Here is a 15,751-nt window from a genome sequence, read left to right as displayed (position 1 = left end):
GTATTTCCTTACAGAATAAAGATAGGCCTTGTTTAGTTCCCAAAAAATTTTGCAAAATTTTTCAGATTCTCCGTCACATCGAATCTTTAGACGTATGCATGAAGTATTAAATATAGACGAAAATAAAAACTAATTGCATAATTTGGTCGGAATTGACGAGACGAATCTTTTGAGCCTAGTTAGTCTATGATTGGACAATATTTGTCAAATACAAACTAAAGTACTACAGTGCCTGTTTTGCCAAATTTTTTGGAACTAAACAAGGCCTAGTCTTGACTCTTGACAAGCTGGGATGCCTGTTGCCTGGATCGGCCGCATATTCTTCTTTGAGTCGGTGATCGAGTCCGACCCGGGCGCCGCGTCCGCGTTGTAGAGAGCCCAGCAGGCGTTTAGCAGGGTCCGCCAGCCCCACGGCCACGGCCCGCTTTCGAGTCCGACTCGTGCGTTGCCCAGCACAGGATCGCGAGATCCCAGTCCCTGTATATATACCATACTCTAGGCGCCCGCAAAATCTTCAACGGCAGATACGACAAATAATCCAACTTCTAACAATATTCGCGATGGACACCACCAAGCACCCCGCCTCGACCGATCCCGCCGCCGCCGCCGCCGCCGCCGACCTCAACGCCAGGTTCCGCAAGATGCGGCTCGTCGGCGACCCCTCCTCGCCGCAGCCGCAGCCCCAGGCCCAACCCCCGCTCCAGCCGATCACGGGGGCCGACTTGTTGAGGAAACTGGTACCTCCGGCGGCGCCGGCAGAGCAGTACCATCATCCACAGACGCGGCCGCAGAGCTATGGCATGGGCGAGAGCTTCACGTTCGCCGGCGCCGTGCAGAACTATGGCATGGGCGAGAGCTCCACTTTCGTCGGGTACGTCCCTCCTTATGCCTCCAGCAGCATCTACGGCTCGCACTTCGGCAAGCACAGCCCGCGCCACAACGCCGCCCCCGCCGCGCCCACCACGCCGAAGCTACCAGGCACCAATGCTAGGCAGTTGAACCCCAACCCTAACCCCATCGCCCCGCGGCCCAACCCATCTGCGCCGCGCCCGCGATCTTCGTCGACGCTGAGCGCCAGCGCCGACCTCTTCGAGCCTTCTATCCCCATGGCGGACCCCAATCTCGCCGCATACTGGGACGATCACGACTCCGTCTTCAACCCGTACGCCTCCGCCTTCCAGAGCACGCTGTTCGCTAACCCGGCGGGCTACGGGTCGTGGGTCCCCGCGGCGGCGCCTCACTGGTACCCGTCCCCGACGCTGGCGCAGGTCCGCTCGCGCCTGCTCCGCCGCCCGATGGAGACTGGACTTCTGGAGTCCCCGGTGGCCTCGGCCCACGTGGCCCGCCTGCTCGACGACGGCGACGAGCAAGTGCGCCGGAGCGTTCTCGCCACGTTCAAGCGCGACGTGCGCTGCTTCATGGAGAGCAGCGCCCAGAGGCAGGCCGTCCTCCTCGCGCTGGTTCGCGCCTGCATGTGGCGGGACGACGAGCTCCTGGACATTGTCATCGCCGTGTACCACACCAATGGCTTTCTTTCGGGCGTCGTTCAACACAATCGCGGGTACGTTGCATACAATCATCATCATATTCGAAAGAGAAATTAAAGATCAATTCACCAGTTTGTTTGTTCGATTCGCCTGCATAGTAGTAGTAGTAGATCTAAATAGAAACTAATAAATTCTGAATCCAAACACAAACTAATCTTAATTGGTGCCTCAGGTTGGCAGCTCTGAAGGAGCTGATCAGGGCAGTGGTGTCTCATCCCCAGCTGCTCATCAGGCCGATCGTGGATTGGCTCCTCCGTGAACCCCAGTTCTATAAATGCCCGGAGCTGCTTGAGCACTGCTTCATCACGATGCCTTACGAATATAGCAAGGTACGGCTCACACCAATAGTTATGGAATATGGAGTGCGCATATTATGCCATAATCTGTACGGAGTACTTGTTATTTGCGTTAAAATTGACCGAGTTTGTTTGTTTTTTATCCGATTAACTTGATTTCTGTCAGATTCTGATCCGGTTCGCCATCGTGCACTATGCCGAGCTGCTCTCCTCGTCCTCTGGGTCGAGATGCCTGTCGCAATGCTTCGTGTATGCGAGAGACAAGGAGGTTGAGCCTCTCGAGAGGATCATCCTGGACTACACCGCCGTGCTCGCCACCGGCCAATACGGGTATTACGTCCGGTGATCAATCTATTAATGAACCTTCGTTCTTTCCCACGATCGAATGCAACTAATAACAAAAAAACAACATGTGTATGCGCTGGGGCGCGCATGCAGCAACTATTTCTTGCAGCGAGTCATCGAGTGCGGCGGCGAGCGTCTCCAGGTGGCCATCGCCGAGCGCGTCGCGGCGGACGTGGTGAGCCTGTCGTCGGACCAGTTCGGGAGCTACGTGGTGGAGTCGTGCTTCCTCCATATGCGCTCGCTGGCGCCGCTGCAGCTCGTGCTCACCGCGTTCCTCGCCCTGGGCGACGACGACCTCGCCGGGCTCGTGCGGGGCGGCTTCTCCAACTACGTCGTCAGCAAGCTGCTCCTCGTGGCCAAGGACGTAAGTCGATCGTCGTCGTTGCTGTCCCATTAATTGCTTTGGTTCTGAACTTTTGATTGATACATAAACTTGGAGTTGGATGATTATTATCTGACAACGACTGGATTGCTGTTAATTTGGTGGTCTACATGCGTGCAAATGCAGCACATGGCGGCGCAGGCGAGGGAGCTGGCGCGGCGGATCGAGAAGCTTCCGACGGCGGTCCACCGCGAGATGCACGCGCGAGGGGTGATGGCGGTCGTCAGGAAGCTGATTCACAGGCCAGAGGCAACCAGGCTTTACTAGCCGAGAGATGATGTTCTGTAGTTGTCTTAGAAGCATGTCATTGTCATGTAGTCCAACATGAATTGGCCAAGGGGAAGGGTGTCCCAGCCTCCCAGGCCGTGCCGCAAAGCGGACGGCCTTTGTCTGTCATTGCTGTGTGTGTACATGCTCGTCTGCACTGTCTGTAGGGTTGTGTGTACGTACTATCATGCTAGCTTAGCTACCATGGGTTCTGTTTTCCCCGTCCAATTTAAACTAGAAGTATGTGGTAATGTGGTGGTAACTACTTTTGTTCGGATTGATTTGTAAGACCCAATGTTTTAGCGTCTCTGTTGCACTTTTTATGGTTCTGTGTTTCCCATACAAAAGCTAGTAGTATGTGGTAACAACTTTTGTTCGGATTGATTTGTAAGGTAAAATGTTTAGCGTCTCTGTCGTACTTTTCATCACTGTTAAGCTATGTTGGTGTCGAAGTAAATTGATACTATTGTGTATGTGTCATTTCTGCACCAAAGCTTTAAATGAAAAGGTGGTGAGCTACAAAGTTTGGGCCTGAGGTCTAAAGTTAGTTAACTAAATTAAGAACTAAAACTTCAGATTATTTTAGCTCGTTACTTATATAGTCTAAAGCATGGGAGAAGCTACATTGTCATTAGGGGGTGCAAATGCGCCCTCTAAAAATTATAGAAGCAATGATTGGGTCTAAAATTTTACCATATAACTCTCACGGAAGATGTCTATGCACCCACAAACTAGGTGCACCTTCCTCTAATTTGCTCTAGCTTCACCATTGGTCTAAAGTATTATGAGAATGGCTAAGCTATAGACAACACTTTAGAGCTCATATTTGGAGCTTCATCAAGAGTTAAAATAGTCTAAAGTCTAGTGGCTAAACTTTAAATCATGAGATCACATCATCAAAAGAGGACCTTATATTGTTATGAACTGTTTGAGCATCACACTAGTTTCCGCCTAATACTTTTTTAGGGGCTCGTCCTCCTACCGTTGTCTCAAAGCTTAATTATGATTTTGTTCTTATTTATTTAATTTTGTGATTTTTTACCTTAACTTTAAAACATGCAAATTTACCCCTATTCTATTTAGAGGAGTCAGTAGTTCATTCATGTAAAAAAAAGTGCAGTTTTCCCACCTTGTGATTTTAACATCTATTTTTTTGCCATCGAATATTTGGGAAACATTTTAAAAACATTTACAAATATTTTATATCTAAGCAAAGTTTAACAAGTCGGCAGGGGCTGAAACATATTTTTAGTTTTTAGATTTTTTAATTTCATTTGAAAAAAAATCCTAACAGCGATGGAGGCACACACGACATATGATAAAGGTCATCAGGGGCACACTAAGCAGACGGTTAAGGTCATGCGGAGCTGAGGGCAGTACACGTGGAAATTGAGCTGCCTCTGACGCCTAGCATCTAGTCTTTAACAGTATTTTTCTAGGCAGTTCAGATTTGGTTGTAAGTTGTTTGTGCATTCGGGATTAGTATTCAGTTATACTTTGAAAAACCAAACGCAAATCCTACCTATCTTATGACAGATTTTATCCTCGAAATCTACCAATGACCGTTCCCTCGCTAAGAGCAAGTATTATAGCAGGCTGTAAACCAGCTAAATGCTGAGGTGGAGGAAAAAGAAGAGGAAAGAGAGTAAAAGCGGGCTATAAGTTTACAGTCGGCTTAGACACAAAAATCAAAAAAAATCTGTGAGACAGACAAGTGGGCTATGTATTAATAGTGATGAGCTAACCATTATATGAACGGGCTAAAAAAAACTAAAAAAAATCTTACAGCCCAGCAGTTGGCTGTATTAATACTTGCTCTAACACGCTAAAGAAAACCACCGCCGCGCCCCCGTTGCCTTGCCATCCTGGTATCTCCCCAACCCCCTGAACCAAACCGAGTGTACTGAATTTGGCTGTCAGTTCAGTTGACAAGGAGAGCTCGTAGGAGGTGGCACAAATCTCTAAATGAATCCTACGGTGAGAAATTCGATATAATCCTCCTGAGTTGACACATAAACAGCACAACTAAAATTGAAACAAACAATTTATTTTTTTATAAAGAGAAATTCATAGGTGCTGCAGTACCAACATTATACTTTGTTAACAAAGAAAGAACTACAGAAATAATAATGATTGAACTCGCCCTTAAGCTTAAAATGCCATGGCAATGGAAAGAGGTACACAGAATTTGAGATGTAGAACGTAGCAGCAGAGTAACAAAGGGCTATATATATATACATATTCTGTTAACAAAATCAAACGCAATCAGATGCTTGCAGGGTGTCTCCGCAAATCGAAGGACCAACACTCTTGACTTTCTTGGGAATAACCAGGAAAAAAATTATATGACCTTCTGCATACAAGTGCAGGGGAAGAACCTCAAAACGTAAACTGCAGAGACTGAAACAACCATTCCCGTATACCACAAGAAAAGGCATATGAATCAGATTCAGATTGAATAAAAGAGAATGTGCCCATATGGACGGAAGATATGTTAGAATTCCTACAATATTTATCGGACTCCATAGGAGAATCTCTTCTAGATAAAAACCCACATCCTTTATATTGTAAAAGGACCTTTGTTAGCTACAATGACTTGGCATTTACAAAGGGGACCAGAGCTCGGTCTGAAACCCAAACTTTCAAGGTTTGTCAGGTTCGTCCAGAGGCAGACAAAACAAATCTTCATTTATGATCATAAGTTGACATACTAGACAAAGAATATTTGTAAGATGATCCCTTCTTATCTGATGATCGGGAGACAGCCGCGAGGGGATCTCCAGAATAGAGCTTTGATCTTGATGATGCCTGCGCACTTGGACCATTCAAAGCACCAGGTCCAGGAGCTAGAGTGCTGGACCTGTATGGCGTGGTGGACGTCACTCCATAATAACTTGCCAAGCTACCACTACCATATTGAGGCGGAACAGCAATGGCCTGATTTTGGATGCCAACTGGACGATGGCTCCCAGCAACTAGCTGCGAAATCTGATTGATTGCTGGCAGTACATTCTGAGTTAAAGCAGCTTGATACTGATTTGACACTCCAGCTTTATGAATGCTATGCTGTGGCTTAAATTGTTGAGTAGAGGTTCTAGCTGGGTTAACATTCTGGCCTAATGAACCTTGCACCACATTCTCGGGCCTTGGTCTCTTAGCAGGCTGCATCAGCTCCTGTATCTTTTTCTGCTGCTCCTCAATGTTCTTACTAACCTTTTGGGCAGCCGCAGCCGCTGCTGCAGCAGTTCTTTTTCTCTCAGCACTTTGCTGATCCAAATGTGCCATTCGCTTGTTAGCTTCTTCAAAAATAGGCAGTTCTTCTAGCTTCTGTTCCTTAATGAACTTCTGCAATGTTCCAAGAAGTGTGCGCTCTTTTGCATCAGCTGCATTCTGCCAAAGTGTTAAGAGAATTTAGGAATCAAAAACTGCCTATAACCTTTGATTGTATAATGTTTATAGTAAACAATACTGCAGCAGAGATGCACCTGAGTAGCAAGATCATCTCCCCTGATGCGGATCATCTTACCAGCAACTGCAGCATGATCAATGTACGACCTCATAATAGGCAACAAAGGGTATTTGTGCACTATATTAAGAGCTTGAATGAATTTGACTGCCTCTAGCTGTTTGCTTTTGTTTACCATTTTCTGAATGAGGACTGGTGCAAAGAAATTATTTCATATAAATGTCAGTTGTTTATCAATTATAAGAACATTAAAAATTGCCATGAATTTATGAAACAGCAGATGCAGAGGTGACCCTGGTCGGCTGAAGAATAGACTAGATATTGGGAATAAATGCGTGACATGAGAAATGTAACAAACACAACATTATAATGAAGCTAATGTGGCATTCTATAAAAACACTCCTGCACATTTTGATGTAAAGCAGGGCAGTAGAAGATATTCACTGCCTCCTAAAAAACACCCAAAACCAGCCTAAACTACAAATAAAAATATTCAATTTCTGAAAGAGGAAAATTGATGTAAGAAACAACAGAGAGAGCTAAAAGAAGCACACGATGTTAAGACAGCCATGCCCCAGAAGGATTCAAAAAAGAACTGGGCAAGACAGGTTACAGAACACGTTGAGGAAGCTATGATTAACTGATTAGGCAAATAAAGTGCACATTTTGTGCCCCTCACCTTATTTTTTTCCTGAGGGGTTCTGTACAACTATTCTCTTCCTTCCACAATACGTTATTTGATAATAGAACTACAGAATTTACACAAATTTTTTCCACTACAGTCGAACCAAATTTCATTACTGATAAGCAACAAAAATTACAAGAGTTTCAAGTACTTCAAAATTTAGACAACGAAACCCATCCCTTGTCATCCACACTGAGCACACAGGGCTCAGCCCGAAAGAAAAAAAAAAACAGAAGTCACACAATTGTAGAACATATTTATAAGATAACAACGTCAGAGCTAGGAAGCAGGCCTAACGGCATGTCTGGCAACTTAGCTCCCAAACCATGAAAGAAAGGAATCCAAGCAAATAGATCCTGATACCGTGATTGTAACAATTTTTTATTTTCCCTTTATTTGTATGCCAATATCTGATTTCATTTAACAAATATCTCAAGGCCATTGCCGGGGGGCTTTGCCCCACGGTTTTCGCTCAAAAAAAGATATCTCAAGGCCAAGTCGAGTTGAGTGTGATAGAACAGGAAAGTACATCTGCACCTGAATGAGGCAAATATGCATATAGGAATAATAACTCAGAATAATAAACAAGTGAAATGAAGTCTGATATTGAATTGATTGCAGCATGAATGAGTGCTAAATTAGGAATCATACAGAATTATTCAATGGATAATTGAGTGTTAACTAAAGGACACTACCCATCCTGACAAATGAATTGACCATTTTTAAGCAATAGAACCCTCACAAGGTCAACACACAGAATTCATCCCTTAACCTATCACTCATATGTCATATGCATCCTGAGAAACACCCGTCTGGCTAAACAAGACATTTGCCGCCATCCTCTTTGTACAAGAAAGGGAGAAGTTTTGCATGTACTAAATTCATTTGTCCAATTATTGTCTACATTGACTACCAAGAGCCATGATTCCAGTCTATTAAAGATCATTTATACAGGATACTGCACACAAGGTAGCAATTGAGCCCATTTTTGCAAATTTCCACACACCGTCCTTGTACAAGAACCTAAAGGTCCGGTTCACCAGTGTCTTCAGGGAGGGAGAGGTAAGCAGTACACGATGAGGGAGGGAGATATAAGGAAAGGCCTTGGGTGGCAGCAGGAGGCAGAGAGAGTTTCATGCAATAGCGTGCTGGTCTGCTGTAAGAGTTGGTAAAGGGATCTGGGAAGCGTGGTTTAGACAATCTTCTTCTTGTGACTAGTCATCCTATTGGACCAAGGAATTAGAATCTTACATGAACCATCACACAGATAGAACTTCCTTTTCCTGCTGTTGCTATGGCCAGCTAGTACCATGAGGTCCTGCCACTCATCCCTGCTCAACCCTTCCTTTCCCCTCCTTGTTCCACCTAGTTCAATTTTGAATGTACTCCACGATTAACCTGTTCGGGCATGATTAGCCTGTTCAGCCTATTGGTCAATATGTATAAAGGTCCACCCAATGGTTAGGAGATTTGGTGACCTTCTGTCAGTACTCACTTATCCATACAACAATTCTATATGATTTGCATGAAAGCATACATCTATCCTTTGAACAATGCTATGCTAGACATTATTACACCGCTACTTAATTGAACTTCTGAACCCAATGATGTCAATTTGTTTGATTTAGATGCAATCTTTTACAGTGCCACGTTTTGATTTGACTCAATTCTAGAATATTATATTTCCTGTAAAAAACAGAAATTGGCTTATCAGCCGAATCTGCCAGCCATTCAGCAAATGTTTTTCTTTCGCAATAAATCAGCCAACAGTCAGCCAAACGAAAATGCAGCGTCCATATGCTTAACAAGTTTCTCAATTCTAGGATTGTTGTAAACTGAGTGAAATGTGGCTTACTTGGCATATGCTGGTCGAGGTCCAGGCCAAGGACGAGGAAGGCCTCAACAGCGCGCTCACGACCAGAGATCGACACGACTAGATCAAGCACCTCGCCGGCACCGCCCACATCCTCCACGAGCCCAAACACTCCCACGAGATGCAAGAAGGCGAACGTCTCCTGCTTAAACATCACCTCCGTCCCGATCCGCTTGCCTCGCTTCCAGTCCGCCGCGACAGCTCTGGCCTCGTCGCGTGCCTCAGGCGACGGCTTGAACCCAATCGCGCGCAGCCGGTCGAGCAAGGCCATGAGCAGGCGGCAGGACGCCTTGACGCTACCGTCGTTCTTGGCCTTCTCCGGCGGCGTGCGGCAGAAAGTCGCGGCCGCAGAGAGGACCAGAAGCCCCGGGTCGGGCGCCACCTGGAGGGCGGCGTCGAGGGCGCGCGCTGGCTCCTTGAGCTCGTCCCTGTGCTCGGTGAGGTACGCGAGGAGGCCGGCGCCGTCCATCGCCGAGCAGATCAGCTCGAGCTCGGTGTAGCCGGCTAGGCGGGCGGCGAGGGTGGAGTCGAGGCTGGAGGCGTGGGTCTCGACGGCACGCCATGCGGCGGTGAAGGCGGAGAGGGCCGTGGAGTAGGCCTGGAGGGAGGCGATGGCGCTCGGGATGGACGGCGTGGCGTCGGCCATGGCTGCGGTGGCCGAAACCCTACCTGTCCGTGGTGCGTGATCCACCGGTTCAGTTCCTTTTCCCCTTCCTCCTAAAAAAAGTGGAGGAGGCAGGCAGGAAAGGCCCGAAATTGATGAGTAACGTTCCAGCTCGTTCAATCTCGGGCCAATTTCTTTCAACCAACAATTGTGGAGGCCCATTTAGGCAGGCCACTTTCTATCCAATCCAAGCATTTCATTATTAGTAACAACATAAAAGCATCTCCAAGGGTTTTGCATTGAGGTTTACATTTGAGTAATTTGCTAAAAAACTTCAAAAGATGTATCCAACGGTTTTATATTTGGAGTTTGCAATTTGGGCAACTTGGCAAATGAGGGAGCAAACTTGGCAAAAATGTCAAGCTGTGGATGGCTTTGCAAACTCGATCGCGTGAGCAAAGTCACGCGCGAGGAAAGCGCGCACGCCTGGAGACCTCCTATTTTGATCTTTTGCCAAGTCCAAATACCAATTTCTTTGGAGATGACCTATTTTTATTCTTTGCATTTTGTTATAGGAGTTTGTAAACAACAACAAATGTCAAGTCAATTTGCCAAAGCCTTTGGAGATGCTCAGTAGAGCATTTCAGGGTGCACAGTTCATAGTATTAAAATATCTAGAGTATGAACATTCTTAGAATATTTTAGAATATAATTACAACATGATATTACATAGGAACTAAGCTCATATACCAAAACCATTGAAAAACACTAACACACTTCAATTTGCTCTAGTTTCCCACAACCAATTTTTCAATGCAGGAGACCAGTGTCACGTTACGTACGTCACATGATCCAATGGTTGGGGCTAAACTAGAGAGTGATACTAGAAATGAAAACCGAAGAGATAGCTGGTTGGTGATAACCTCTATCTTATTTATAGAGTTATTACACATCCTCAATACATCCTTAAATATTTTGGTTGAACCATTTAACTTAGGAATAAAATGATTCTAACTTAAGATCTGTGTATTTGATAGCTACATATTCTTCACAATTCTACTTCATCTCGGTATAAGCTTCGCGATAATGCCACGTGTCTCTACCTAGCATTACTCTAGACATGTGCGTAGAGCCGGACTGATAAATGGAAGAGGCCCGTTCTGTGCCTACAAGCAAATTGACCCACTATTATTATTGGACCCAGCAATAGACTGTTTGGCTTCAGCCTCCTGTACCTTCTCTTGGTCCAAGGTTTTGTTTAGTTATAAAAAAAATGTAAAATAAACATCATAATATTTTTGTTTGTATTCGACAAATATTGTCCAATCATAGACTAATTAAACTCAAAAAATTCGTCTCACAAATTACAAGTAATAATTAATTATTATTTTTATCTATATTTAATATTTTATGCATATGCGTAATATTCAATGTGATAAAAAATCTTGAAAATTTTTGTAAAATTTTAGAAAATAAACAAGGTCCAAAGTGTGAAGGAGCGCCGGGGGCAAAGCATGTGCGCCCGCGCGACGCTAGAGTGCGAGACTGCGAGCGGCCAGCCGGCCACACGTACGCTTGCCGCCCCTGTCTGCGGCGAACCGGCGATTTCACCTCCTGAACTGGACTGGACGCCAAAGATTCGTCGACGTCGATTCCTCACCAGCCTCGCGTCTCGCCAACAAGCGCCACGCACGGCCGTGTAGTATGTTCCTTCACAGGGACTTCACCAGGTGTTCGTGGCCGACAGACGTGCAGCATGCCAATCCGCTGGCGCCCTGTAAGCCCCACTTGTCCCGTAGCCTTTATTTATTTTTTATAAGAAAAGTCCTGTAGCAATATAATTTGTCACTGCTGTTAATTTTTTCTCGTGGCAGCAGTGGCGCTATATATATATAGGCGGTACTCCATCCATTCCAAATTATAAGTTATTCTAAGGATTTTGAAGAGTCAAAATATTTTTATTTGACCAAAATTATAGAAAAATACTACGATTTGTAACCTAAAGTGAGTATACTATCAAAATATAATTAAAAAAGAATCTAATAAGATTTAATTGGTATCGTAATAATTATTGTTTTATCATATAAATTTGGTCAATTTAGAATAGTTTGGCTCTACAGGATTCTTGAAATGACTTATAATTTACGTTGCTACCATTTGAGGTCTGGACTAGAATACATCCAACTGTGAGAAATCAGATTATATGAATGCTAGTGTATACTTATATCTGTACACATTTAGGTTCTATTTGGTACAGCTGACCTTCACTAGTGAATTTTTTTTATGAGCAACTTTGTAAGTAAAACTGAGCTATTTTTAAAAAGTAGCTTAGCAAAACAACTTTACCAACAACTTCATGCATAAATAAAAGAAAGAAATGAAAGAGAGAGCTAGGATAAACTACTTTTTTCAGCTTCATCATTACTCATGTCTTTGTGAGAGAAAAAGAAATAACTTCACCTATAAAGTTGTTTTAGAAAAGAATGTTTGATAAAAAAAACTTACAACAGTTTATGAAGTTGTTGTGAGCTGTGACAAATAGATCCTTATATTCACCTCGGATTTAGCTATATTGCTGATTGCAGTTGTGACTACCAATTGATCGCACACTGTCTAGGTAGATATCATTAAATTTTCCAGATGATGGTCGTTAAGATTTTATGGAGTTGATCAGGTAGCTTCATTTACAGTTTTGAGCTAATTTCCAGTTATAACTTCTCCTTTTCCCTTGTGTTTTCAGCACATATCTTCTAGAAAGTATGCAACAGGTAGTGAAAAGCAAAAAGAGAAAACAAGTACTCACTGTGTTCCAAATTGTTTAAGTCGTTGGGGCTTTTAATTAGTTGCATAGTTTTTGTTACACACCTACATAAACATTATGCTTGAATATATAACAAAGGTATGTAGTCAGTTAGTCACAATAGATGTGTTACATAATCTGACAAACTTTTCTAATAGTAATCCAAGTGACTAAACAACTGTTGATGTAAAGGAACAAACTAGTAGACTAGGACACTGTATACGACAATAACGTTGACATCAATATGGATGATTATTAATATATATTGATGGGTTGCTCTTGGTGTTTATATTGAGGGTCTATATGTTCTTAGTTTTCTCCGGAGTCCCAAGTCATCAAAATCTTAAGACAGACCCTATAGGTTTGTAACACCATTTCAATATATAAAGATCACTCATGTGACGTTCACCTTCTCACAAAATCATTCCCCTCCGTCCAAAAATAAGTTAGTTTATAGGAAGTTTAATTTCAGACACTAGCATATATTGACTAAAAAATGGCATTGGCCTCCATATATCATACACTCTTTCCAAATTCACACCGTTTAGTGCCCAAAGGTGCTGTTAATTGTTGCCCCCCCCCCCCCCCCAAACCGATGCTTGCAACTAGTAGCTGGCCACCCAATCCTACCCAACATAAATATTACCTAGCTCAAATAAATCAACTTATAGAATTGTCTGAGGTATCATTAAAATTTAGCCGAATTTATTGTTAAAAACTGCGGGTTATAGCAAACAACATTATCTTTTCCCAGGAGCTATAAAGCTATAATGAAGCTATGACAGATAGTGCGTTACAAGAAAACCATGAAAAGTATGAGTGACAATCATGAAATTAATCAAGCATAAATATGTTTCCAAGGTTCTAGGAGTGTAGGAAACTTAATTAAATATGGTATTACAACATGATTCATAGAACTCAATTGTTCAAGTTTCCAAAAGACCAACTTTGAAATAAAATATAAGAGCACCTCCAAAAGTCTTTCTAAACCTCACTCTACAAATCATCAATTGGAGAGCCATCATATAAAAATCGCTTTATATATCTTTTCACTCTCCAAGAACTATTCTATATCTTATAGACATTTACGTAACCATTTTAGCTATCTATCTTTGACTAGCGAGAAATCCAGAATAGAAGATGATTATATTTGGATAGCCACTTAAAGAAGTTGGATGGAATTTTTCCATCAATATCCATATTTCCAATAATTAAGTAGGATATAGATAGTATCTTGAAGTTGCTCTTATAGATTGTCATTATTATAGCTAAAATTAAAAAGCACTAGTTCAAAGCTACAACTCGGCAATTTAACGCTGCTAAAGCGCATTATCGCGTCATAGCTGACATAGCGACAAAAATGACAATAGCTTAGTGGGCCTCTCTGTATCAGCTAAGCCGCTATGGCCTGCTATTTAAAATCATGCAATTCTTAGAAGAAAACACCAATATTCATGATAACAAAATATATAATATATCATTAGTGCAATATGGTAATTTCATAATGTATTTAGTCAGTTTCATGGATGTTAAGTACTATATCCTATACACGTTTGTTAGAATTAAAAATATTTTTACTAGGGAAAACTCTAGAATTAAGGTCTTGTTTAGTTTCCACCAAAAACTAAAAATTTTTCAAGATTCTCTGTCACATCAAATCTTAAGTACATGCATGGAGCATTAAATATAGATGAAAACAAAAACTAATTGCATAGTTTACCTGTAAATCACGAGACAAATCTTTTAAGCCTAGTTACTCCATGATTGAACAATGTTTGTCATATAAAAACAAAAGTGCTACGGTAGTAAAATCCAAAAAATTTTCACAACTAAACAAGGCCTAAGTTGATTTATTTTGATACTGATCAGAGCTAGGGAGCAGCGCAAGGAGCTAAATGCTTCGCATCATTAATTTTGAGGACAGTAAGGATCGCCTTGGTCTAGACTAGAAATGGATTTTTTAGGGGGCAGAAGTCTTATCCTAGAAATTTGGTTTATCTTAGGATGGGTATGGTGGATGAGATATTACACGTTTCAATTTGACACGTGTTTATTTGAGTCGTCTGGAACCTCTCTCTCTCGCTCTCTTTTTTTTTCAGACGAGATCATGTTATTTGCAATTTTGCATGCACCGTGTGCCCCAGCTACCCCCCAACAACCAGGAAAACAATTCTGCGACAATGACCGTGCGAAGCATCACACTTTACACATTGCCCAGTGTAGGCTCCGCTGGCCCAACAAATGTACATACAGTAGGGGACGGCGGCATTTCATCGACAGTGCGTTAAAGTTGACAGCGCCGGGGCCGTGAAACACGACAGCATGCACGATGCATACTGTACCAACCGGTCCCGATCCCGGTCCCAGCCATATAGGAGTAGGAGTAGGATATGGAACGCGACGACGTGGCGCCGCACACTTCACCCGCAGCTCCGCTAACCATGTCCACAGATAGTTAGTGTTAATGGAATCATTGCAGACAAGCGTATCAAAGTAGGTTTATACTACATTGTCAAAGATATTATGAGTCATAATTTATGACGTACAGAGGGCCAAAAATCATGCAACGCGTGTGCCCCGTAATTATCCTTCCCGACCGAGATATGAGATCAAGCTGGGAAAAGGGAATTAATTGACTATCGACGAATATTAAATATGATGCAAAAGAGTAGGTGGTAGTCCCTATAATTCACTTTAATCTTAATTAAATTTCTCTAAGTGTGATTAATTTTTTAGAAAAAATATATATTTAAGTTAAATACATACACTGTCAAAACACATTTTATGAAAAATCTAAGAGGGCTAAGTTGAAATTATAGATATTGATTACAGAAATTTAATTTAGAAAAAGCTATATTATAGACCATAATTTGAAAGGAATTGAGTGAGTAAAGTTTAGTATGCAACGACTCCATGCCTGATTGCTCGTTAACATTAAGGTAACGATTTCTATTGTGGTTTAGCATGCGGAATCTTTGCTACGCAGCCCCTTGCACTCTCCGTGATGGCGCGACCCTCACCCTCACATTCTCCCTTTCCCTCTCCTACGTGCCCGCACTCATGCTCGCGAGGACACCCGAGCTCATCCTCCTCCCTCATCGAGCTCCTCCCTGCGACCCACCCGCACCGTTGAGCTCCTCCCTCTCTCCGATCCGACATAGCTAGGCAGGTTCCGACGAGCTGCCTCTTCGGCTCTGATGAGGTAGGCCTTCTCCTCCTAGATTTGTCAGTGCTAGAGACAAAGAATACAACGACGCTAGGGTTTAGCCAGCCACACCCCATCCCTTCTTCCCCAAATCAGACGGGTTATAGAAGGACCAGTTGAGGGGATGCAGGTCGGCAAGTCGGTGGGAAGGAGGCCTAGGTGGTTTAGGGCATCGACGGTGATTGTGGCAGCCGGGCCAAGTTGGGGGTAGGGCGCCATGGCCATGGCTGAGCTTTGGCGAGAGGGGAGAAGGGAAGAAAGCGCCCACAGTGAGGCGGTGG

The 15,751-nt window shown here is 43.4% G+C and overlaps 2 protein-coding genes across 3 annotated transcripts; one reads left to right on the top strand and one right to left on the bottom strand.

The window, feature by feature from the left end:
* LOC8081896 lies at positions 561–3,246 on the top strand. Its single transcript, XM_002468302.2, has 5 exons — positions 561–1,561; positions 1,720–1,876; positions 2,010–2,173; positions 2,282–2,552; positions 2,697–3,246. Exons 1-5 carry the CDS (start codon positions 561–563, stop codon positions 2,835–2,837), a joined length of 1,734 nt encoding a protein of 577 aa, XP_002468347.1. The 3' UTR covers positions 2,838–3,246.
* On the bottom strand, positions 5,258–9,588 carry LOC8081895 (FRIGIDA-like protein 1). 2 transcript variants are annotated; one of them, XM_002465663.2, is made up of 3 exons: positions 8,844–9,588; positions 6,323–6,495; positions 5,258–6,227 (listed from the first exon to the last, which is right to left on the bottom strand). In XM_002465663.2, the coding sequence occupies exons 1-3, from the start codon at positions 9,505–9,507 to the stop codon at positions 5,523–5,525; spliced, it is 1,542 nt and encodes a 513-aa protein (XP_002465708.1). In that variant the 5' UTR covers positions 9,508–9,588; the 3' UTR covers positions 5,258–5,522. The 2 variants fall into 2 exon arrangements, with proteins under 2 accessions (XP_002465708.1, XP_021306973.1); XM_021451298.1 differs by having other exon boundaries at positions 6,323–6,369.

This window comes from Sorghum bicolor, chromosome 1, assembly GCF_000003195.3.
Source record: "Sorghum bicolor cultivar BTx623 chromosome 1, Sorghum_bicolor_NCBIv3, whole genome shotgun sequence".
NCBI lineage: Eukaryota > Viridiplantae > Streptophyta > Magnoliopsida > Poales > Poaceae > Sorghum > Sorghum bicolor.
The sequence above is the reverse complement of the archived record's forward strand: the minus strand, read 5'-3'. Positions and strand labels throughout refer to the sequence as shown.